The sequence below is a fragment of the Bubalus kerabau genome, chromosome 1, assembly GCF_029407905.1.
Source record: "Bubalus kerabau isolate K-KA32 ecotype Philippines breed swamp buffalo chromosome 1, PCC_UOA_SB_1v2, whole genome shotgun sequence".
Classification (NCBI taxonomy): domain Eukaryota; kingdom Metazoa; phylum Chordata; class Mammalia; order Artiodactyla; family Bovidae; genus Bubalus; species Bubalus kerabau.
The window spans coordinates 58,700,510-58,725,841 of record NC_073624.1 but is presented as its reverse complement, the minus strand read 5'-3'; the positions used below and the strand labels follow the sequence as shown (position 1 = coordinate 58,725,841).

Genomic DNA, 25,332 nt, shown 5'->3' with positions numbered 1-25,332 from the left:
ATTTCCCGTGTTCACTCTAAATTTACCTCCTGTTGATTTCATTGCACATCTCTTCCTCATTGTCAAGTGAAAAGAGAATACTCAGATTTCAGAACAATTTAGAACATTTTAATCAATACATTCTAGATTTTTTCTCTTCTCTTTGCCAGGGTACATTGGAATTTATGGTCTCTTTTAGTCATTACTCTTCCCTGGTACCAACTGACTGTCAGCTTTCTTATGACCTGCATTCTAATTGACACATCACAATTTCAGGGAATACAGCAAATTGAACACGAAAGCTGGGAGACTAGCTGACATTATAAAGTTCTTAAAAGAAGGGCTGGTGTGTGTTTTCCTTCATATGCCCATAGTGTCTAACTCAACATCGCCCTCATGATAGAGCAATGGAGAGCTAAAATTGAATACATGTCTACATATGTCAGACTCGACTCACATGCCACTGAACGTGTTTCTACAATGATCCTATATTAATATCTTCATTTTATGAGGAAACTCAGTGAGTTGCCTAAGATCAAGCAGCTAGTAAACAGCAGGACTGATATATGAATTCATGTCTGTCTGACTTTTTATTTCACCATGTTATTTCCTGACCAGACTCAGTACCCCAACACATTAGACATGGACTGTCATCTTCACAGGGTTGTTTATCACTTCTCTAGCTCTAGCTGGTCTCGAGAGGGAAAAACCTTCTGCCCAGTAAAGCTGTAATTCACAAATGGCCTGATGGTCAATTGGAATGCCACATGTTATGGTCAATCACTTAGTGCATAATTGGTGTGTAATTAAGAAGTGAAAATTAAGGCACATACAGAACCAGTCTTTGTTAATAGTAATGATGCTTTGGGGATTGAGTCTTTCATTTTCATTATCACTGTAGAAAAACATGAGTAAAGGATAGGATGGCAATCTAAGAGGGGGAAAGAAGAGAATTAAGTGAAAATAAACTGGATTGTTGATTACTAAAATGTCCTTCAAAGGCAATTTTGCCCGAGTGGCTCTTATTTTCATTATAATCATGTTTGTAACGTTTTCACAATTCTATGGTACTATCTGAAGAATTTTGTAATATTACTGTTCAATGTCACCTGTCTTCCAACAGGGATGCACTAAGTCTCTGCTTGAATATTCTCAGTAATGGAGAACTCACTATGATAAGAAAACACATTCTTACCTTCACATCAGTCAAAAAAAGAAAAAACATTCCCTACAGTTTTCTTGAAATTATTCTTTAAGCATATCTGAAAGAACTATCTGGCAACATGCATTTCTAGGCTGGCTCTTTGGATACTGGAAAGGTCCTCAATGTTTATCAGCATTTGTGTGTGAAAGAGACAGCTACATGCGTCATCGTATCATGTTTGTGTCACTAATCAAAGTCACATGATTTTGGTACTTTTTTAGTAGGTTTTTTTTTTTTTTTTTTTTTTTTTTAGTTTTTAAAGACTAAAACAAATATGTTTCAGCGAAAATTATTTAGTCTTTTTAAAAAATGATCACTTACTCCATTACTCTTGCCTGGAGAATCCCCATGGACAGAGGAGCCTGGCGGGCTACAGTCTATAGGGTCACAAAGAGTTGGACACAACTGAAGCAACTTAGCATGCATGCATGCCCATTCTTAGCTCTACATTAATGTTAATTGGCATAGTAAAATAGCACATGGGGAAGAAAATCTCTCAGTTTGCTAAATCTATATAGTTGATGTTATTTAGAGATCATGGTTGTTTGACATGAATGGAGGGAAATAATTTGTAGCTATTATTATTATGGTAAAAGATGAATTATCTATAGACTCCTATCACTTTATAACTAGTCCCTGAGTACATTTATTCATTACAACATAAAGGAGAGATTTCCTTACTTGTGTTCTCACCATTAATTTCTCGAAGTTCACTGTTAATTCCAACATCTATGGAATTCATTATTTTGTCAATCTGTGAAACAAAAAACACATAAAATGAATTATTACACTTGCTTTGTGTTGCACTTTTGTTTTTTAAATTTTTTATTTATTTTTATTTTTTATACAAATTTTAAAGGCTATTTCCATTTACAGTGATTACAAAATATTGGCTGTATTCCCTGTGTTGCAAGATATACCCTTGACCCTATCTTTTAGCCAATAGTTTGTACCTCTTAGTTCCTCACCTCTGTATTGTCCCTCCGGCCTCCACTGGTAACACTAGCTTGTTGTTCTCTGTACCTGTGAGTCGGCTTTGTTTTTGCTATATTCAGTAGTTTGTTGTATTTTTTAGATTACATATATAAGTGATATCATATAGCATTTATCTTTCTCTGTTTGACTCATTTCACTGAGCATACAGCACTGCATTTTAAAATGACTTTCCACTGCCAGAAGCATATATTCTTGATATTATTGCCACTGCAAAACTCCAGTTAAGAGACTAACAGAGAAAGATTTAAAGGGAGACAGACATCTTTTGAATTGCTTTTAGAAATACAAATTTTATTTCCTTTTCTTAAACTTTCAAAATCAGCTTGCCTTTTCTCTGAATTTCCTAAAATGAACTTTGTTTGGACTTACATGGGTCAGTAAGTTAGACATTGTGAATTCTTTAAACTCAGAAGGGGAAGGAGCTGAGGATAAGTTCACGTGACAATGTCTATCTTCTCGGTCATTCTTCCTCTTGGATCTGAGAGCATGCATCTCATCTGACCAGTGAAGTGTGGCCACTGGAACCAAGTTCTGATTAAATGGTATGACCAGCCACAAGCTTATTTGTAGCATATAATCACAAGAATCTAGGAATGGCAACAACTTGATTCTAAGAGATAAGTTATATTATTCGCAGAGTTAATAAATATAAGAAATGGATAGATCTGAGTAAACTATCAGACTACTACTATGGAATTCGTAGGAAAATATGACTGTCTCAGCTTTAGCTATTTATGCTTTAAACCCGGTCATCATCCTAGCAGCCTTAGTGAGACAGCAGGTTTCAGAAATGACAATGAACATTACTTAAATGCCCCATTTTGTTCACCCTGAAATAGATGCAGAGAGATTAAGTGATTTTCTCAAACAGCTCAATTCAGAATGTCAATACCAGACCATTTCTATTTCTCAGAATACTCTAGTGACCTATTGTGCTTCAAAACCTAATTGTACTGGCACAATCTTTTGAGAGACAAAATGTGACATTTTAGAATGAAATGCTGAGGAAGAGTGTGGTCCATTATTTGCAGAAATTCAAGAAAAAGCAAGAGACTTCATTACTTTATGATGTAGTCCTTTTTATGGAGAAAGGATGATATATTATTAACCTTAAAAGGGCACTTACTTCCTGAGTAATTCCAAGAAATTGAAGACTTTGTCTTTAAGTAGAGCTTAAATTGGTCATACTGGACCGCACACATTTTTCTTTAATGTCCAATAGTTGTAAAGGGAAATATTAAGTAACTTGTGTTTTTTGTATGATACTTGGAGAAGGGCCAGGACCTTTCTGTTTAGTATTAAGATTATAAGAAGCTCTTCTGAAATTATAAGATACTTTAAAGAAGGAAGATGAGCTAACAGAGTTTAGCAATTAACAAAATGATATAAAGCAAACAAAAACAAAGATTTTTCTTCATTTGTCAGCTGCAATGCTTAGTAGGGCACAATGTGAACATTTTCTTGTACCTCATAGCTAGTTATTACTTCTGCTTGATATCAATTTCTATGGAAACAACAGATATCCCCTCATGTGTGGAACTGTGTTTGTTTCTATGCTCGCTGTGAAATTATCATGTATTACCTCTAGAACTTTTCCCTTCCACTTGGATCTAGTTGTGTTATTTTTTTCTTTCCTTTGAAAGACTTAAAAAGCTGAAAATCCCTTCCTCAAAACTCTCTTGATGCTAAAGCTTTATGTAAAGAATAACAAGAAGAACAAATCTTACTTCTTCCCATTCGGAAGTGAAAGATGGTGTTCTTTCAGAATTCCCTTTAGAGCTGTGATCAGCAGGTGAAGATTCACTCCAGTTAACTCTTGATGTTTTCTCATTTGAAGGGTAGGCAATGAGATCAGAATCCGATTTAGAGACAGTTTTGGATAAATGCATGTCGATCAGGGCTTTTGGTAATGACCTTATTCTCCCCAGGGTACACGCTCTCTCCACAAATCCCCCAGTGTTCACAATCCACTGGTCCCCATTCCGGGATCCACTTCTAGCTGTTCTTGTGCCAACAATGGTATGGTTTTCGAGTTGGCTGCTTTTTTTGTGAAAAATTGTTCTACTGACCACCTTGGGTTTAATTTTCTTTACCACAGGTTCTGATTTATTTTCTATTGGAGTTTGCTTGAAAGGCAAAGGACTATTTGCCAAACTGACTTCATCTTTTTCTTCTTCACGTTCATCTCTTTTCCCATAGAGATGAAATGGATTTTCAGGGGACTCACAGGCTGGAGAGGATCCATGGAGGAGACCTGCAAATTGCCCAGGATCATATTCTTTTGGGGGATCAATGTCCTCCTGATGAGAGAGATCATCTGCAAAAGAGAAAAAAAAGGTCTGGATGCTCATTTGGAAAGGACTCTGAAAGCCCCAATACAATAGAAGCACCCTTTTGAACCTGTGTAATGTCCAAACAATTGATTTATTGTTACACAGTGATATCCTCACTTTATGAAATACCCATGACCCTACAGTGCCGTGTATAAAATAAATGTGTGTGTGTGTGTGTGTGTGCGTGTGCGTGTGTATACCAGATCTTCCTGATATACCTTAGGGTGTATTTCAAAGTTATGAATTGGGTATTAATTGAGTAATTGCCCACCCTTCTCCTTTGTCCTCAGGGAGTATATTTTATATTGGATAACAAAATTAGGTTTTCTTAATATGGGACACCCATGTTCAAACTTTTGCAGTAAATGAATCATTGTACAGTGAGGACATCAGGCTGGTAAATCAAGATCATATATAATGACATCCCTTTGCCCTCCCAGCAAATAAAATAAAAAACAAAACCTTGAAAAGAAGTATAATTCGGAATAATTGAAAGGTAATAATCCTAATGTGTTACTTCAAATATAAAATTAAGATTAATTCTACACAAATTATATGATTTAGACAAAAAGGATTTATCCATGCTTAACAGGCAAACAATGCAGTATCACTAACAGGTGAGAGAGACCCTTTTACAGGAAACTGATGTTGTGCTACTAACACAAAGCTGTCCTTTTCTTTCTTCTATGAAACAGATTTAGTTATTTTTCAATTTCTTCAGATCTTTAAAAATGTAATCCAGAAAAGAAACCAAAGAATAAAATTTTTATTACTTTAATTTTTTCTAAGATGAAACATAAATGTTCTCTGAGATTTAAAATATGTGCGTGTGCTCAGTCATGTCCAACTCTTTGTGGCCCCATGGATTGTAGCCAGCCAGGCTCCCCTGTCTGTGGAATTTTCCAGGCAAATTGGGTTTCCAGGCAACCCAATATTGGAGTGGGTTGCCATTTTCTCCTGCAGGGGATCTTTCCGACCCAGGGATCGAACCCTTGTCTCCTTTGTTTCCTACATTGGCAGGTAGCTTCTTTGCCACTGCACCCCTTGGGAAGCCCTGAGATTTAAAATACACCATGCTTTTTTTAATGACCTAGTTTGTCTTTTAAAGACACAGTGTGTAAAAACCTGGCCAAAGAAATTAGTGAAGGGAGTCAGTCTACTTTTTTGACTGGTCACTTTAATTAACATTCAGCTAAATATTTGCCATGATCAAAAGTTAAATTACCTGATAAGCCTAGTCTTCTGAAAAAGTAAAATATAGCCAATGTGGTAGATAAAATATAACAAATTCAAAGTTGACTTGGCTGATTCACAACTTAAAGAAGTTAGTTATTATTATAAACCAAAAACATCAAAGTTTTTATAAGTTAACAAGTAACATTTACTAGGCATGTGCTATTTACTACTCATTAAATTAGAGGTAATATTTCTATCCCCTTATGTGATCATCATAACAACTCTATGAAATGATTAATAACAATCATGGTTATCTAATCTAAAGAGATTTGGTCAGAATATGTAAACAAATTGTCAACCTCAATAAATCTCAATAGATATTTGCCCAAGGAATGCTACAGACAAATCAGCTTTCTTAACTGAAGTTTGGCCCCAGCTCCATATGCTTTTGTCTCTCTTGGAGCTAATAGAAGCAGGTATGATCCTGGCTTTATATATTCTCCAGACCTCACCCAGGTTCCTCTTTAGCTGTCCCAAATGAAGATGTTCCCTTCCTAGACCTAACACAGTGCTGAGTAGAAGAAAAAAGTATCAGGATGAGAGATCCCTGAGACAATGATCTAAAAGAGAAACAATCTGTACCACCCCATACTCTCACAAGTACTTTATCTTCTCATAAAAACTTTCTAGTATACTGGACATGAATTTTTCCCTCCTCTTGCAACAGATTTTTCTTGGAGGAGAAGAGTGCGTGGAGTGTAAGGCAAAGCAGCCTTAAACTCTCTAAGGCTAGAGTATACGCCCTATTACATCCATTTTTTAGAAGTCAAAATTAATATGTAGACAACTTAACGCTGTTAAATTTCCCCAGCTAATAAGTAGTTAAGCTGAGATTCAAACTAAGGCCTATCAGATACTTATATCCATTGGCCTGGAAAATTTATTATTAAGATAAAAGAACAATCTAGGGCTCAAGGACAATCAAATAGGCTCTTTGTGGGAAGTGATATGTCTCTCCTGGTTATGACTATTTCTGGAATTTGGAAAAAAATGGATGAAAAGGATTTTTTTTTCCTGCTTCATGGAGGTAAGCTTATACTAAGAGAAAGTAAAATATGGTGTTCTGTTTGAATTTATTGTCTCCTTTTTCTTGCTGGGCTACTTGGCTCTCCTATAATGCTTTATACCATAAGTAGGTTTGTATGAGATGACAGTAATGGGTAAATAATGCAGAAGGAAGGAAGGATTCTGAAATAAAGAAGTTTAGTTTGAGTATGAGAGGAAAAATTAAAATAGGGAATGGAGTACTTCAAGGCTGTATATTGTCACCTGCTTGTTTAACTTATATGCAGAGCACATCATGAGAAATGTTGGGCTGGATGAGGCACAAGCTGAAATGAAAATTGCCAGGAGAAATATCAATAACCTCAGATATGTAGATGACACCACCCTTATGGCAGAAAGCAAAGAAGAACTAAAGAGCCTCTTGATGAAAGTGAAAGAGGAGAGTGAAAAAGTTGGCTTAAAATTCAACATTCAGAAAGACAAGATCATGGCATCTGGTCATCACTTCATGGCAACTAGATGGGGAAACAGAGACAGACTTTATTTTGGGGGGCCCCCAAATCACTGCAAATGGTAACTGCAGCCATGAAATTAAAAGATACTTGCTCCTTGGCAGAAAAGTTATGACCAACCTAGACAGCATATTAAAAAGCAGAGACATTACTTTACCAACAAAGGTCTGTCTAGTTAAAGCTATGGTTTTTCCAGTAGTCATGTATGGATGTGAGAGTTGCACTATAAAAAAAGCTGAGCACCGAAGAATTGATGCTTTTGAACTGTGGTGTTGGAGAAGACTCTTGAGAGTCCCTTGGACTGCAAGGAGATCCAACTAGTCCATCCTAGGGGAAATCAGTCCTGAATATTTATTGGAAGGGCTGATGCTGAAGCTGAAATTTCAATACTTTGGCCACCTGATGCTAAGAACTGACTCATTTGAAAAGACCCTGATGCTGGGAAAGATTGAAGGCAGAAGAAGAAGGGGATGACAGAGGATGAGATGGCTGGATGGCATCACTGACTCAATGGACATGAGTTTGAGTAAACTCTGGGAGTTGGTGATGGACAGGGAGGCCTGGCGTGCTGCAGTCCATGGGGTCACAAAGAGTCAGACACAACTGAGTGATTGAACTTAACTAAACTGAACTGAAGGGGAAAAAAAAACCAAAAACCTGTAAATCATAGTCAAGAGGTTTCTGATCATGTTCACTATAGTGAGATATTTAGGAGCATAACATTATTTAAACTTTTCTTTGAATATTATTATTAGGTTACCATCCCTTCTGTGATTTGATAAAAATAACTATAATCACATCTTCAAAGTGCTTTATACTGTTCAAGTCCTCTAGTCACAAGCAGTCCCCTCTCTCAATAAAAGAGAATTTGATTATTACCTCATAAGCCTAGGGTTTTGAAGAATTGTTCTTGCCATTAAGATAGTTGATAGCATTCTTACCAAGAGTTCTGAAAAGGCAAATATTACCTATTTCAGTGGCCAAACCCTAAGAATTTCTAAAATCAAAGACAGTGAGAAGCTGATATGGAACCTGCTGGGTACCTATTCAGTTGATTGAATGCAGTTACAACCTCCATGTGCACAGGCTCCTTTAGCCTTTAGCCACACTCCATCCTGTACCCATTCCTCCCATAGGATTTTAGAGGTTACGTGTGGCCAAGTACCTTGCTTTGGTCAGTGGCTCAAATGCACTCATCCCACACGCTAGCAAAGTAATACTCAAAATTCTCCAAGCCAGGCTTCAACAGTACATGAACCGTGAACTTCCAGATGTTCAAGCTGGATTTTAAAAAAGCAGAGGAACCAGAGATCAAATTGCCAACATACTCTATATCATAGAAAAAGCAAGAGATTTCCAGTAAAGCATCTACTTCTGCCTCATCGACTACATAAAACCTTTGACTGTGTGGATCACAACAAACTGTGGAAAATACTTAAGTGAAAATTAGAAAAGGCAGAGGAACCAGACATCAAATTGCCAACATCCACTGCATCATAGAAAAAGCAAGAGAGTTCCAGAAAAACATCTACTTGTGCTTTATTGATTATGCCAAAGCCTTTGACTGTGTGGATCACAACAAACTGTGGAAAATTCTGAAAGAGATGGGAATACCAAATCACCTTACCTGCCTCCTGAGAAATATGTATGCAGGTCAAGAACCAACAGTTAGAACTGGACATGGAACAACAGACTGGTTCCAAATCAGGAAAGGAGTACATCAAGGCTGTATATTGTCACTCTACTTATTTAACTTCTATGCAGAGTACATCATGAGAAATGCTGGGCTGGATGAAGCACAAGCTGGAATCAAGATTGCTGGGAGAAATATCAATAACCTCAGATATGCAGATGACACCACCCTTATGGCAAAAAGTGAAGAAGAACTAAAGAGCCTCTTGATGAAAGTGAAAGAGGAGAGTGAGAAAGTTGGCTTAAAACTCAACATTCAGAAAGCTAAGATCGTGGCATCTGATCTCATCACCTCATGGCAAATAGATGGGGAAACAGTGAAAACAGTGACAGACTATTTCGGGAGCTCCAAAATCAAAGTGGTGACTGTAGCCATGAAATTAAAAGATGCTTACTCTTTGGGAGAAAAGCTATGAACAACCTACACAGCATATTAAAAAGCAGAGACATTACTTTACCAACAAAGGTCCTTCTAGTCAAGGCTATGGTTTTTCCAGTGGTCATATATGGATGTGAGAGTTGGACTATAAAGAAGGCTGGGTGCCAAAGAATTGATACTTTTGAACTGTGGTGTTGGAGAAGACTCTTGAGAGTCCCTTGGACTGCAAGGAGATCCAACCAGTCCATCCTGGGGGAAATCAGTCCTGAATATTCACTGGAAAGACTGATGCTGAAGCTGAAACTCCAATACTTTGGCCACCTGATGTGAAGAGCTGACTCATTTGAAAAGACCCTGATGCTGGGAAAGATTGAGGGCAGGAGGAGAAGGGGACAACAGAGGAGGAGTCTGGCCCAGATCAGAAGAAAACATGTTAATAAAATCATGAACTATATAAATGGCTGTTGATTTAAGCCACAAAGTTTGGATTGGCTTACTATATGACAATAGATAGATTTAGTCTATATCCCATTTTAAAGAAGAATTAACATATTCTTCAAAATAAGTTTTGGCAATGTTTGTATTTTCAAGTCTGGAAATGATGATAGTAATAATATATAACATCACTAATAGTGTTGTGAAGATGAATGAAAAATAAAAGTAAGGGAGTTGGAATAATGCCTGTGGCATGGAATACATTAAATATGTGTTTTTATTATTACAACAATAATTTTTAATCTAGAGAGTTTCATTTTTACAAAGGTAGTAGTAATTTATTATATTAGACACTCAGTAATGATTATTATTTTGACATGCTTATATATTTTAAAAATATACTTTGGAAAGAATTTTCATATTTTCTTTCTATTACTTTAGATGAAACTGAGGCAAAGCATATTTGTAACATGTCTCATTTAATTTCACACTTCTCTTTTGACAAGTGGATATTTCATGCCAAGGTACAGAACTAACTATGTGTGAATTCCAATCTGATAGTTATTCAAAGAATCATTAGCATTTCAAAGAAATGTCAGACTAAGTACCCAATAGTAAGGAGTTCAACATTCTTTTTTACCAATCTTTGTTGCTGATATATATCACTTATATAAATACCTGAATAACCATAAATTTCATGCTAAGATGAAAACAAATTATGTAAAACAAGTAATTTCTTCTTTTATTATAGATCATAACTGTTGTTTATTGGGTTACTGCATTTCTCTTTGGAAAATCAAAAATCTCTCAGGGATTCTATGCTGATGTTAATATTAGTAGAAATTCTGAATTCATTTCACAATATATATAAAATGCCTCTGTCCACCATATGCTCACATTCCAGTGAAGGAGGCAACTGTAGGCAAATCAAAAATAGTATAATTTCTGATGATGCTAAGTTCTATGCAAAAAATAAAGCAAAGTGATGAGATAGGAATTATTACTGCAGACAGAGAGAAGAAGACATGAAAATCCATGTCCAGTGGCCTGAGAACCAGGAGAACTGATTGTATAGCACATGAAATTAAAAGACGCTTACTCCTTGGAAGGAAAGTTATGACCAACCTAGATAGCATATTGAAAAGCAGAGACATTACTTTGCCAACAAAGGTCCATCTAGTCAAGGCTATGGTTTTTCCAGTGATCATGTATGGATGTGAGAGTTGGACTGTGAAGAAAGCTGAGTGCCAAAGAATTGATGCTTTTGAACTGTGGTGTTGGAGAAGACTCTTGAGAGTCCCTTGGACCGCAAGGAGATCCAACCAGTTCATTCTGAAGGAGATCAGCCCTGGGATTTCTTTGGAAGGAATGATGCTAAAGCTGAAACTCCAGTACTTTGGCCACCTCATGCAAAGAGTTGGTTCATTGGAAAATACTCTGATGCTGGGAGGGATTTGGGGGCAGGAGAAGAAGGGGACTACAGAGGATGAGATGGCTGGATGGCATCACTGACTCAATGGACGTGAGTCTGGGTGAACTCCAGGAGTTGGTGATGGATAGGGAGGCCTGGCGTGCTGTGATTTATGGGGTTGCAAAGAGTCAGACACTACTGAGCAACTGAACTGAACTGAACTGAATCCAAAGGTTGGGAGGCTTGAGACTGAGGAAAAGATGATGTTTTAGTTTGAGAACAAAGATAGGAAAAAAGACTATTGGGCAGGAAGAATTCTTCCATTCAGAGTGGACATTAGTCTTTTGGTTCTATTCAAGCCTTCAACCGATGGGGTGAGGCCCATTCATTAGTGAGGGTAATCAGCTTTATTCAGTCTACCAATTTAAAGTTTAACCTCATCTCAAACACCCTCATAGAACTACCTAGAATAATGTTTGACCAAATATCTGGGCACCTCATGGACCATTCACGATGACATATAAAATTAACCATCACAGGTAAGTAGAATGATTGGAGATGAAGTCTAAGATGAAGGGAGAGGTAGAGCTGATATGATTTTGTTTACATTTTTAAAAGATCACCTGGTATTTCTGATGGCAAGGACATGACAATAATGTAGTATTTTAAGAAATTAATCTCCCCAAGTCCCTTCATAAAAACAATGCATATGATAGTGAAAGAATAAAATGATAGTAAAAAAAAAAAAAAGAAAGAAAGAAAAACTAACAATCAACCAAACAAAAAACAATGACAGGTGGTATCTTCAATAAAGTGGGTATCAAGGAATCCCCATGGCCATGGAAAATGGGTGAGCATAGCACAAATCATGAGATAGCAACAGGATGCAGAACTGGCAGAGATGAAGAGAAAAGGAAATTGATGGAGCCTACAAGCCAAAGGACCCAGAAATTGCCATCAGATTCTGATTTCCAAAAGGAGAAGGCCTAGTTCTAAGCAGGATGCTGAGCAATAGAATCTGAGAATAACCTGCAGAACTTGAAAAAATCCTGCAAAAGGACAATTAGAAGTAGCGTATACCCTTGAGAATCTCAGAAATATGCAATAAATACATGCTTTTAGTAAACTAGGGACTTCCCTGGTGGCTCAGATGGTATAAAGCATCTGCCTACAATGCGGGAGACCTGGAATCAATCCCTGGGTTGGGAAGATCTCCTAGAGACGGAAATGGCAACCCACTCCAGTATTCTTGCCTGGAAAATCCCATAGACGGAGGAGCCTGGTAGGCTACATTCCATGGGGTTGCAAAGAGTAGGACACGATTGAGCGACTTCACTTTCACTTTAGTAAACTGAGACTCCTCTGAAGAAAAAATGTCAGAAGCAGAATCCAAACTGAACAGGGTAAAAACACCAGCAATCTCAGGAAGAAAGATATTTCATATAATGAGAAGGAGGGAATGGTATGGAAGGCTGAGATCCAGAGGAAGGACATTTTGAATGTAATAATAGCAAAATATAGTGTTCAAATATGAGAGCACTACTTTGTAAGGCAAAGAGTATGTAACTCTGGAAAAGAATGAGATAACAGTAGGAAAAGGACATACTTTTCATTATAGGGAACTAGAATGCAAAAGTAGGAAGTCAAGAGATACCTGGAGTAACAGGCAAGTTTGGCCTTGGAGTACAAAATGAAGCAGGGCAAAGGCTAAAAGAGTTTTGCCAAGAGAACGCACTGGTCATAGCAAACACCCACTTGCAACAACACTGTACATATGGACATCACCAGATGGTCAATATCGAAATCAGATTGATTATATTCTTTGCAGCCAAAGTTGGAGACGCTCTATACAGTCCGGAAAAACAAGACCAGGAGCTGACTGTGACTCAGATCATGAACTCCTTATTGTAAAATTCAGGTTTAACTTGAAGAAAGTAGGGAAATCCACTAAACCATTCAGGTATGAACTAAATCAAATCCCTTACGATTAAGCAGTGGAAGTGACAAATAGCTTCACAGGATTAGATCTGGTAGACAGAGTGCCTGAAGAACTATGGACGGACGTTCATGACCTTGTACAGGAGGCAGTGATCAAAACCATGCCCAAGAAGAAGAAATGCAAAAAGGCAAAATGGTTTTCTGAGGAGGCCTTACAAATAGCTGAGAAAAGAAGAGAAGAGATAGGCAAAGGAAAAAAGAAAAGATATATCCATCTGAATGCAGAGTTCCAAAGAATAAAAGGAGAGATAAGAAAGTCTTCCTCAGTGATCAATGCAAAGAAATAGAGGAAAACAATAGAAGACTAGAGATCTCTTTAAGAAAGTTAGAGATACCAAGGAAACATTTCATGCAAAGATGGGCACAATAAACGACAGAAAAGGTATGGACCTAACAGAAGCAGAAGATATTAAGAAGAAGTGGCAAGAATACACAGAAGAACTATATAAAAAAGATCTTAATGATTCAGATAACCATGATGGTGTGATCACTCACCTAGAGCCAGACATCCTGGAATGTGAAGTCAAGTGGGCCTTAGGAAGCATCACTATGAACAAAGCTAGTGGAAGTGATGGAATTCCAGCTGAGCTATTTAAAATCCTAAAAGACGATGCTATGAAAGTGCTGCACTCAATATGCCAGCAAATTTGGAAAACTCAGCAGTGGCCATAGAACTGGAAAAGGTCAGTTTTCATTCCAATTCCAAAGAAAGTCAATGCCAAAGAGTGTTCACACACTACCAAAGATAGTTCACACTACCACACAATTGCACTCATCTCACACACTAGTGAAGTAATGCTCAAAATTCTCCACGCTAGGCTTCAACAGTACGTGAACTGAGAACTTCCAGATGTTCAAGCTTGATTTAGAAAAGGCAGAGGAAGCACGGATCAAATTACCAACACCTGTTGGATCACAGAGAAAGCAAGAGAATTCTAGAAAAATATCTACTTCTGTTTCACTGACTACACCAAAGCCTTTGACTGTGTGGATCACAACAAACTGTGGAAAATTCTTCAGGAGATTGGAATACCAGACCACCTTACCTGCCCCCTGAGAAATCTGTATGCAGATAATTAAGCAACAGTTAGAACCAGACATAGAACAACTGGTTCCAAATTGGGAAAGGAATACTTCAAGGCTGTATATTGTCACCTTGCTTATTTAACTTATATGCAGAGTATATCATGCAAAATGCTGGACTGGATGAAGCACAAGCTGGAATCAAGATTGCAGGGAGAAATATCAATAACCTCAGATATGCAGATGATACCAACCTTAGGGCTAAAAGCAAAGAGGAACTGAAGAGCCTCTTGATGAAATTGAAAGAGGAGAGTGAAAAAGCTGGCTTAAAACTCAACATTCAAAAAATGAAGATCATGGCATCTGGTTTCATCACTTTGTGGCAAATAGATGGGAAACAATGGAAACAGTGACAGACTTTATTTTCTTTGGCTCCAAAATCACTGCAGATGGTGACTGCAGCCAGGAAATTAAAAGATGCTTGCTCCTTGGAAGAAAAGCTATGACAAACCTAGATAGCATATTAAAAAGCAGAGACATTACTGACAAAGGTTCGTATAGCCACAGCTATGGTTTTTCCAGTAATCATATTTGGATGTGAGAGTTGGAGCATAAAGAAAGCTGAGCACCAAAGAATTGATGCTTTTGAAATGTGGTGTTGGAAAAGACTCTTGAGAGTCCCTTGGACTGCAAGGAGATCCAATCAGTCCATCCTAAAGGAAATCAGTCCTGAATATTCATCGGAAGGACTGATGCTGAAGCTCCAGTCCTTTGGCCACCTGATGAGAAGAACTGACTCATTGGAAAAGATCCTGATGCTGGGAAAGATTGAGGGCAGGAGGAGAAGGGGATGACAGAGGATGAGATGGTTGGATTATATTACCGACTTGATGGACATGAGTTTGAACAAGCCCTGGGAGTTGGTGATGGACAGGGAGGCCTGGCATGATGCAGTCCATGGGGTCGCAAAGAGTTGGACACGACTGAGAGACAGATATGAGTGAGTAATAGCAGGAAGGCTTTCTCAATCATGCAGGGAGTTATTCATATTTCTTAATACTTCACGATAACAACAAGAGTGAAAGTCTTTGAGCCATGAAGTAGGGAAATCTACTGGGATTCATGCCTGCTCCCACAGAGAAGCCTCTTCTGAATAGTCCAGGACATTCTTCTCATTAAAGATAGGAAACAGAAATGATTTTGATAGAACCCTATTTAAAGACATTGTAAGAAATGGAAAAGAAAATGAATGTTTAACAGCTAACGAAAACAAACAAACAAAAAATGCTGCCCAAATATTTTGAAAACTATAAACTGAAACTCAAAATCATTTAGAAGAAATCAAGAAAATGAAGTTCTAAAAAAAAAAAAACCCTAAATTCTAAGTAGAGGAGCTCAGACGTGAGATGGCTGGTCATTTTCTTCCTCCTTACCCTTTCTCTCCACGAGCAGTTAATAATTTAAGTCATTTTATGGAGAAGAATGAGATGGCATCCTTATATTCACTACAGAGGTGGCCTGGAGTTGTTTTGGGGCAACTCAACATGGTATATTGGAACCCAAGCATTGTGAAGGGGGTGTACACATAGGGGAATGGCCCAGTATGGAGAATCAGAGCCTGTGTGGAGTGAGGAGGAAACCTATGTGGGGTAGGGAGGGGTTCACCTGGGAGAAGAAGTTGGAAAACTAGCAAAGGAGGGTATCCCTGCAGAGGGGCAACTTAGCAAGGGGTGTCAGAACCCATACAGGGTGAGGATGGTGTTCATGTCCAGCAGAAGAGGAAAGTGTTCATGTATAGCACTGCCTGGCATAAAATGTCAAAGCCTCATCAGTGAAAGGAGGGTGTCCACATGTGGAGAAGTCCATCTCTAAGGTGTCAGAGTTGCAGGAGGGTAAGAAGGGTGTTTACACAGATAAATTGGCATGTGGAGTCCAATCTCAGATAAGACGAGAAAGATGCCTGAGTGGGGAGGAAGTGGCAGTAGATATGTGATACAGCTTACTTACAGAGGGGTGATCACATAAGCAACTACAGTAGGGATAATGGGATCAGATCTCTCACTGTTAAAGGAGGGAGCTAGAAATATGAAGAGGGAGAAAAGGAGTGAGCCTCATGAAGTTGGCTTATAATTGGAGATATCAATATTTTCAAGATAGAGATCAAGGGAAATGTATTGAAATTGACAAAAAAATATATTTGTTTATGCATGTATTGAGGGCTTCCCTGGTGGCTCAGCAATAAAGAATCTGCCTACAAAGCAGGAGCCACAGGAGCTGTGGGTGCAGTCGTTGAGTCTGGAAGATCCCTTGGAGGAGTGCATGGCAACCCACTCCAGTATTCTTGCCCAGAGAATCCCATAGACAGAGGAGCCTGGCAGGCTACAGTCCATAGGGTCACAAAGAGTTCGGACAGGACTGAAGCAACTTAGCATGCACACATGCATGTATGTATTTGTATACATATATTACCTGACTGTCTGTTGAGAGGGCCTGGAAAAATGAGGTCCCAATAGCAGTAAGTAAAGCTCATACTTGGCTTCTAAATGTGTTTTCACTAAGACAGAGATCCATTGTGAAATGACTGATATCAGAGCCAGGGCAGAGAAATTACAAAATGGTCCTGGAACACCTTGTGTTAGAAAGCAAGGAAGTGCTCAAAGAATAAAGAGGCATGTCAAGAGGACAAAGAAGCAAACTTGAATAGGCTTCCAATGATTAAACTAAGGACAGTTTTAGGAAGAAAAGAAATAATGCCACTAGTGGATTAAAGGGCTTCCCTGGTGGCTCAGTCAGTAAAGAATCTGCCTGCAATGCAGAAGACCTGAGTTTGATCCCTGATAGGGACGATCCTCTGGAGAAAGGAATTGTAGCCCACAACAGTACACTTGCCTGGAGAACTCCACAGACAGAGGAGCTTGGCAGGCTACAGTCCATGGGGTTGGACATGACTTAGCAACTAAACCACCACCACCAATAGATTATAACCCATTGAATAAAATAAGGAAACACGAGCTCATCAAACACAAACTTTTAAAAATCATCCATTTATGTATGTATTTCTTGTGTGTAAAAATAAATAAATGGGTGATTTAAAAGCTTGATTAGAAATGAAAATTTAAATAATTTCAAATCACTTCCTTGCAAAATACTAATAACAAAGAGAAAGAATAACTCTACATTTAAGAAGTCTGGGAGGCACTATGTTAAATGATTAAGGTGAATATCCTAAGTGAAAGTGAAAGGTTAGTCACTAAGTCATGTTCGACTCTTTGCATTCCCATGGACTGTGTATCTCACCAGTCTCCTCTGTCCATGGGATTCTCCAGGCAAGAATACTGGAGTGGGTTGCCATGCCCTTCTCCAGGAGCTCTTTCTGACCCAGGGATCAAACACGGGTCTCCTGCATTGCAGGCAGATTCTTTACCATCTGAGCTACCAGGGGAGCCCTTAATATCTGTAGGAACTGACACACTGTTACTCCTCACACTGGTTGACAGAATAAAATCATGTGTCTCTTGCTAAAGTAAATGGAGTGAGGATGTAAATGCCACTGTGTCTACAGCATTACAAGGTTACACGGAAGAGAGGGAGTAAAGAGCTGAGGACAGTAATCGTATCTACCATAAAATTCTTCTGCCCTCATTTAAAAACGATGGTCACTCTAACTCCTGGGTGCACTGTCATGTGTTTTAGTCATATCCAACTCTTTGTCACCCTACGGACTGTAGCCCACCAGAAAAACCCATAGGATTTTCCAGGCAAGAATACTGGAGTAGATTGCCATTTCTCCTCCAGAGGACCTTCCTGACCCAGGCATTGAACCTGTGTCTCCTGAATCTCTTGCATTGTCAGGTAGATTCTTTACCATTGAGTTACCTGGGAATCCCCTAATTCCTGGATAGGTAGCATTTGGCTATGGTTTTTCCAGTGGTCATGTATGGATGTGAGAGCTGGACTGTGAAAAAAGCTGAGTGCCGAAGAACTGATGCTTTTGAACTGTGGTGTTGAAGAAGACTCTTGAGAGTCCCTTGGACTGCAAGGAGATCCAACCAGTCCATCCTAAAGGAGATCAGTCCTGGGTGTTCTTTGAAAGGACTGGTGCTGAAGCTGAAACTCCAATACTTTGGCCACCTCATGTGAAGAGTTGACTCATTGGAAAAACACCCTGATGCTGGGAGGGATTGGGGGCAGGGAGAGAAGGGGACGACAGAGGATGAGATGGCTGGATGGCATCACCAACTTGATGGACATGAGTTTGAGTGAACTCCGGGAGTTAGTGATGGACAGGGAGGCCTGGCGTGCTGCGATTCATGGGGTTGCAGAGTCGGACATGACTGACTGAACTGAACTGAACTGATTCCAACTTTGCTGAGAATTTTAGAATCGAACATTATGATTGATTTTTGAATTTATATCAAATGCTTTTCTTCACTTATTGAGCTGATTATGTAGTTTTTCTCCTTTAATCTGTCAGTGGAAATGACATATTTTCTCATGTTAAACAAACTGCATAGGGTTGAATTGGTCATAATGAATTTTTTTTTTTTGCTGTCCTACTAGATTTGGTCTGCTAGTACTTTGTTTAGAATTTTTCCATCTATGTTCATGAATGAAACAGGCTTTTAATTTTTCCTTTCTTATGCTGTCTAGTTTTGATATGAAGACTACTAGTCTCAAAACTACTATTACTACTACTAAGTCGCTTCAGTCGTGTCCAACTCTGTGCAACCATGGACTGCAGCCTACCAGGCTCCCCCGTCCCTGGGATTCTCCAGGCAAGAACACTGGAGTGGGTTGCCATTTCCTTCTCCAATGCATGAAAGTGGAAAGTGAAAGTGAAGTCACTCAGTCATGTCCGACTCTTAGCGACCCCATGGACTGCAGCCTACCAGGCTCCTCCGTCCATGGGATTTTCCAGGCAACAGTACTGGAGTGGGATGCCATTGCCTTCTCCAGTCTCAAAACTAGGGGAAAATTCCCTCTTCCTGAATAATTTTAAGATGTTATATTACTTGAAATTCAATCATTATTTAATTCTGCTATCAGTTTTTCCATTCTGTATAGTAGTCTTCTAAATCAGATGTTTTATTTTATTCAGGTTATTTTTATTTGAATTTTCATATATGTTTACCATTTTATTTATTCACTATTGCTTTCTCAGAATGCCTTGAGATCACTTTCTTTCTTGAAGTAATCCTTGAAGTTTTTCTTGGAAAAAGCCTTTAGGTAGAAAATGTTTTTAGTTTTTAAACTATGAATGTCTTCATATTTTACTTTTTTTAAAATATTTTACTTTACTTTTAATAAATAAACATATTTATTAAAAATAGACTCTTTTAGTTCATAGTTTAGGTTGATGGAACTTCTTTATATCACACTTTGGAGATACTATGCTACTCATTTTATCTTATATCTTTCCTTGATAAGTTGGTTATCATTATGCCTGTGTCTTTGTCATAGGTGATCCATCATTTCTCTACCTGCTTTGAAAATCTCCTCTACATCTTTCAATTTGACAATTATGTGTCTCAGTATGGATTTCTCTTTATCCTGTTTGGAATATAGTGTGCTTCTTACACCAATGAATTCATGTTTTTATCAGTTTTGGAAAAAGTTTAGCAATTATCATCTTTTTGGGCTTATTATTTTATCCCCAGTCTCTGATTATAAGTAGATTTACCTTCTTATTCCATCTTTCATATTGCTTTTTGTCTCTCATATTTTTTGCCTCTTTGGCCCTCTGTACTACACTTTGGATAATTTCTTTAAATTTACTTTCCAGTTCACCAATTCTCTCTTCATCTCTGCTTAATCTGCTATTTATGTATTCACTTGGAATTTCAAAAATAATTTCAAACATTATATTTATCATATATTGAAATGCCATTTATTTTTCAAATTTGCCTCATTTATTGATAGTCTTTGTTTTTACTCTTCTTCATGACTAGGTATTTTGTTTCTTTAAATATTTTATATATATATATAACTGTGTTTTTTCTTACATTCAATAATAATATCTATAGTCATCAGACAAAAGTGTTTGCTATTTTTTCTGATATCCATTTATAGCAGTTTGCTTTTCAAGATGATTAGAAATCATTTATTGTTATCTCATTACTTAATCTCAGCTTGTCAGTGTGATTAGAGAAGGTCTGAGCTCCCCTGAATAGTCTTGACTCAGCCTCCCAAGCTTGCCATTGAAACAATGTACAGTGTCCAAGTAGCGGTGCCATTGTTGAAATCTGCATTCTGCACAACTCTGACTCTCTTGTCTACTGACATACACTTTTAGGAAGCAAAGATTGTTAGAGCAGCAATAACATGAAAGAACATGTCATATTTAGAATATATATGTATTGCTGCAGAAAGATCTCTCAAAGTACTTGAAAGTGAAAGTGAAGTCACTCAGTTGTGTCTGACTCTTTGTGACCCCATGGACTGTAGCCTACCAGGTTCCTCCATCTATGGGATTTTCCAGGCAAGGATACTGGAGTGGGTTTCCATTTCCTTCTCCAGGAGATCTTCCCAACCCAGGGATTGATCCCGGGTCTCCCACACTGTAGGCAGACGCTTTACCATCTGAGCCACCATTAGTCTGCCATAATACTTTTTATTATATTTTATTATCAAATTTTACATTTATAAAGATTTTAATTTTAAAAAAGGCAGTGTATCAGGACTTGAAAGCTTTTATTGTGAATTCTTTAAATGATTTGTGACTAGGTAGAATTACTACTAAATTGCCTTGCCATGAATGTTGGTACTTCAATAAATTATTCTGAGAACTAGATAAATAAAGAAAAAGCTTATTATAATTATGGATTCAAATTAAGCAAATCCTTTTTTAATAAGATTGCCCTAAAAATGTATGTTTATAAAAAACACAAAAGAAATTTGTGGAGATTTGTAACTATTAAAGCATTCCAATTACTCAACAATATTCAGTAAAAAGATAATATACAAATTGGTCCATAATTAAATTCTATATCAACTAAAGAGAACAAGGAGCTTAATTTTGATAATATATATTGTCATATGTCTAATAAATCTTCAAAGGGGTGCTAGGTCTTATTCAGAATACATGGGAGAAATACAACTGTTTTTCTTTTATAACATAAATTATATGATCCTTATTGTAGTTTATTGACCTGCCTTGTTCTCCTAGTTATGTAGCTCATGTAATTTGGCTAGTATGTTCATTTATATCCAATATTAAGAATGTCTTTCCAGCTCACCTACACATTGAGACAAAAGTATGAGTCAAACAATAATGAGACACAGAAGCAACTACATAGAATTCATGTTCCCTTAATTTCTCAAGGTCAAAAATCAATTAAGTTTTCAAAGACATGTAAAATTAATTAAAAACACAAACTCCCTGGAAAGGAATTCATTTCAAAAGTTACAAAGGTAAGATTCCATATTGGGGCTTCCCATGTGGCTCAGTGGTAAAGAATCCACCTTCAATGAAGGAGATTCAGGAGACGTGGGTTCTATCCCTGGACTGGAAAAATCCCCTGGAGGAGGAAATGGCGACCCACTCCAGTATTCTTGCCTGGATAATCTCATGGACAGAGAAGCTTGGCAGGCTACAGTCCATGAGGTCGCAAAGAATTGGACATGGCTGACTGACTGAGCACACACACAAGATTCCTTATTAGGTAAGGAGAGCCAACATTTATTGTGTACCTACTATATTCAAGGTTATTTTATCTCACTTACTCCTCACAAAAGTTTCTGAAGTAGGTATTCTTATGACTTTGAACTGTGGACAAATAACACAGCTAACAAATACAGAAACCAGTGAAACCAAGTCCTCCTAAAACCAAGTTCCCTTACTGAGTTTATGATTAATCTCTCCCTCCAAAACTTTATTTCCTTTCTTGTCCCCTCTGACTTTAATCTTATGCTAACTGAACCCTAAATCAAACAGAGTCAGATGACTAAAATTGTTGTTGTCAATACCATCTTTGCTGCTGCTGCTGCTGCTAAGTTGCTTCAGTCGTGTCCAACTCTGTGCGACCCCATAGATGGCAGACTACCAAGCTCCCCCGTCCCTGGGGTTCTCCAGGCAAGAACACTGGAGTGGGTTGCCATTTCCTTCTCCAATGCATGAAAGTGAAAAGTGAAAGTGAAGTCGCTCAGGCATGTCTGACCCTCAGCAACCCCATGGACTGCAGCTTTCCAGGCTCCTCCATCCATGGGATTTTCCAGGCAAGAGTACTGGAGTAGGGTGCCATTGCCTTCTCTGCAATACCATCGTTAATGTACTAAAACTTCTACTCTAGATATCATCATTAATGTACAAACTTATGTTATTTCTCTAGGGCAAGATGAGCTCACAGATCCCTGAATTATGGACTGCCTAGCTAGAGACTCATAACCCGAGACAATTCTGACTCCCAAAACTACAACTAAATGTCACAAAAATGTCACAAGATGATGATTAATCCTGGCATCTTTGGTCTTCCCCTTTTAAAAAATCCTAACTCATAGACCAAGTTGCAATGGATCTGAGGCTTTTCTCCAACTCTCTTGCTTGGCGCCTTGCAATAAGCCTTAACTTTGCTGCAAATGCCCACTGTCAAGAGTTTGGCTTTCTGCTTTGCAGGCACAGGAAGCCTTGCTTGTTTACACCAGTTTGAGAGATGAATCTGGCTAGTCTAAAGCCTGCCTTTATCCATTCCATTCCAAGGCTTTGTGTTTACAGTCTCCTCCAAAATTTTCTATGGCATCAGCACAGTGTGCGATCCACTGAGGTGTCCTGGAGTGCTGGAGTTTGAAGACCATCCAGTAGTATTCTGTATATATGTACCACATCTTTATTCATTTATCTGTTAATGGACATTTAGGTTGGTTCCATGTCCTGGCTATTATAAATAGTGCTGCAATGAACACTGGAATGTGTGTGTCTTTTTGAATTATGGTTTTCTCAGGGTATGAGTGGGATGGGGTGGGGGAGGAAGGTCAAAGAGGGAGGGGACATATGTATACATTTAGCTGATTCACTTCATTGCACAGCAGAAATTAACACAACATTGTAAAGCAACTCTACCCCAATTTAAGGAAAAAGAAAAAGAAAAAAACAAACCACCCAGTGGGCCCCTTTTTAAGTATCATCAATGACCTTTAAGTATCTATTCTTATTGCACAATTAGCCCCCAATTTTTGTTGCTATACTATAGATACTGCATGGCATTGGCACAGCTTATAGTAAAATCCCTCCCCTAAACAACTGAAGATCAACAGCTGCCTTACAGAAAATGCATCCAGGTAAACTGTTGTTTCCTGGCCTATTAGTCCCACACTCTGCCAAACTCAGTATTTAATGCAGAAGCCAGAGAATGCTAGAGTTTTGGCAACCCCTAGACCAGAACAGACCCTGCTATTTGGCTCTGATTTCAAACATTTATAATCTTTTCTCTTGCTCCCTCTGCTCAATATAGGAAAGAGGCTATCGGCCAATTCCCCACCATTTATAGCAAATCCCAAGGCTCACTCATATCCAGCTGCTAAGCTGCCTGGGCAGACTGTATTACTAAATTATTGTATCTTTTTGGTAGAGTGCCTGATCTATCTTGGCATTCATTTTGCATTGAAAGAAGCTCCTGTTGTAAGCAAAGGAAGCTAGCTACATTCACCCTTCCCACGCGTCTTTCCTCTGTTACCCTCAACCATTAACTTCTTTGTTTTGCCTGCATAAGCCAAGTTCATAGGGGCAGTTTCTCATCTATCGCTGACCCCCTAGGGAGTTAGGGATTTCAAAAGGAGTTCTGTGCTAGGAGTAATTCCCATAGCCTAGAGCCAGATGAATAAATGGCTACAGTGAATAACTACATTTGGAACCAAGAGGTTTTGTTTCTCTCCTACCAAAATGTATTTCTTTGTAATTCTGCAGTCACTGCAACCATGGATTTTCCCAAACAGAAGAGTCTGTAGTGGGGGAAGAGAGGAAAGAACCCTTTTAACTCAAGTCTATTGTTTTCAAGGGTGTTGGTTCTTTGGTTTTAAATCATTTTAAAAACAGTTTCTGTTTTTATACTGTCCCAGCTGGTTATGAAAGTGAAACAAAGAACTGCTCTGGAGAAATCAAAAAGGCAAACAAAAAAGGAGACCTCAAATCTTTACATGAAAAAAAATAATTTTGAAATATAAAAAGGATGAAAACTATTTTTAATGACTCTAAAATGAATAATTACTCTGATTCAATTTTCTAAAAATCTATCCTGAATTTGAACCCAAATATCTTCAACAAAAGCTCTGGAAATGTTATATATTCAAATGTATTTGTTGAGTTTTCTGTTCCTGTAAACAATGAACAGCCTAGATTTTTCTCACATACATCCCAAGAGATGGCTTATTTCAAAAGATCAGGAGTCATAAAAAGTGTAATCCTATTAACAAGTAACACCATAGAAAATATACAGAAATGTTAAAGATAAATTATATCTTGCAAGTTATATTTTAAATCAACACTGCTGTTGCTATGGTAAGAAGAATTTCATGCAAAAAAAAAAAAATCCTCTATAAGGTTCTGGTGCTATAGCCATAGTAACGATGGGATAATGACTACAGTACTGCTTAGCTCTGCTGATGTTTAAATTTATAAGAAATACATTTTAGCCTTTGTTCAAGTATGCTGGTTCATAGCTCCTAAAACCCTTGGAATTTCCTGTGAAACCCTGTGAAAAGGGCTAAGACATTACTTTGCCAACAAAGGTCTGTCTAGTCAAAGCTATGGTTTTTCCAGTAGTCATGTATGGATGTGAGAGTTGGACTATAAAAAAAGCTGAGCACTGAAGAATTGATGCTTTTGAACTGTGGTGTTGGAGAAGACTCTTGAGAGTCTCTTGGACTGCAAGGAGATCCAACCAGTCCATCCTGGGGGAAATCAGTCCTGAATATTCACTGGAAGGACTGATGTTGAAGCTGAAACTCCAATACTTTGGCCACCTGATGCAAAGAACTGACTCATTTGAAAAGACCCGGATGCTGGGAAAGATTGGAGGCAGGAGGAGAAAGGGATGACAGAGGATGAGATGGTTGGATGGCATCACTGACTCAATGGACATGAGTTTGAGTAAACTCTGGGAGTTGGTGATGGACAGGGAGGCCTGGCATGTTGCAGT

At 38.1% G+C, this 25,332-nt stretch overlaps 1 protein-coding gene across 5 annotated transcripts in view; it reads right to left on the bottom strand.

Annotated features, from left to right (window-relative positions):
* The window catches only part of ANKS1B (ankyrin repeat and sterile alpha motif domain containing 1B), a 1,161,043-nt gene that overhangs the window by 529,056 nt on the left and 606,655 nt on the right, over positions 1 to 25,332 (bottom strand). For 4 of the 5 annotated variants that reach the window (XM_055576264.1, XM_055576282.1, XM_055576254.1 and 1 more), the window contains exons 13-14: positions 3,907 to 4,496; positions 1,865 to 1,937 (exon numbers count right to left, since the gene is read on the bottom strand). In XM_055576264.1, coding sequence (XP_055432239.1) covers positions 1,865 to 1,937; positions 3,907 to 4,496 — 663 coding nt within the window. The remainder of the gene's footprint in view (positions 1 to 1,864; positions 1,938 to 3,906; positions 4,497 to 25,332) is intronic. The other variant, XM_055576292.1, reaches the window with a different exon arrangement.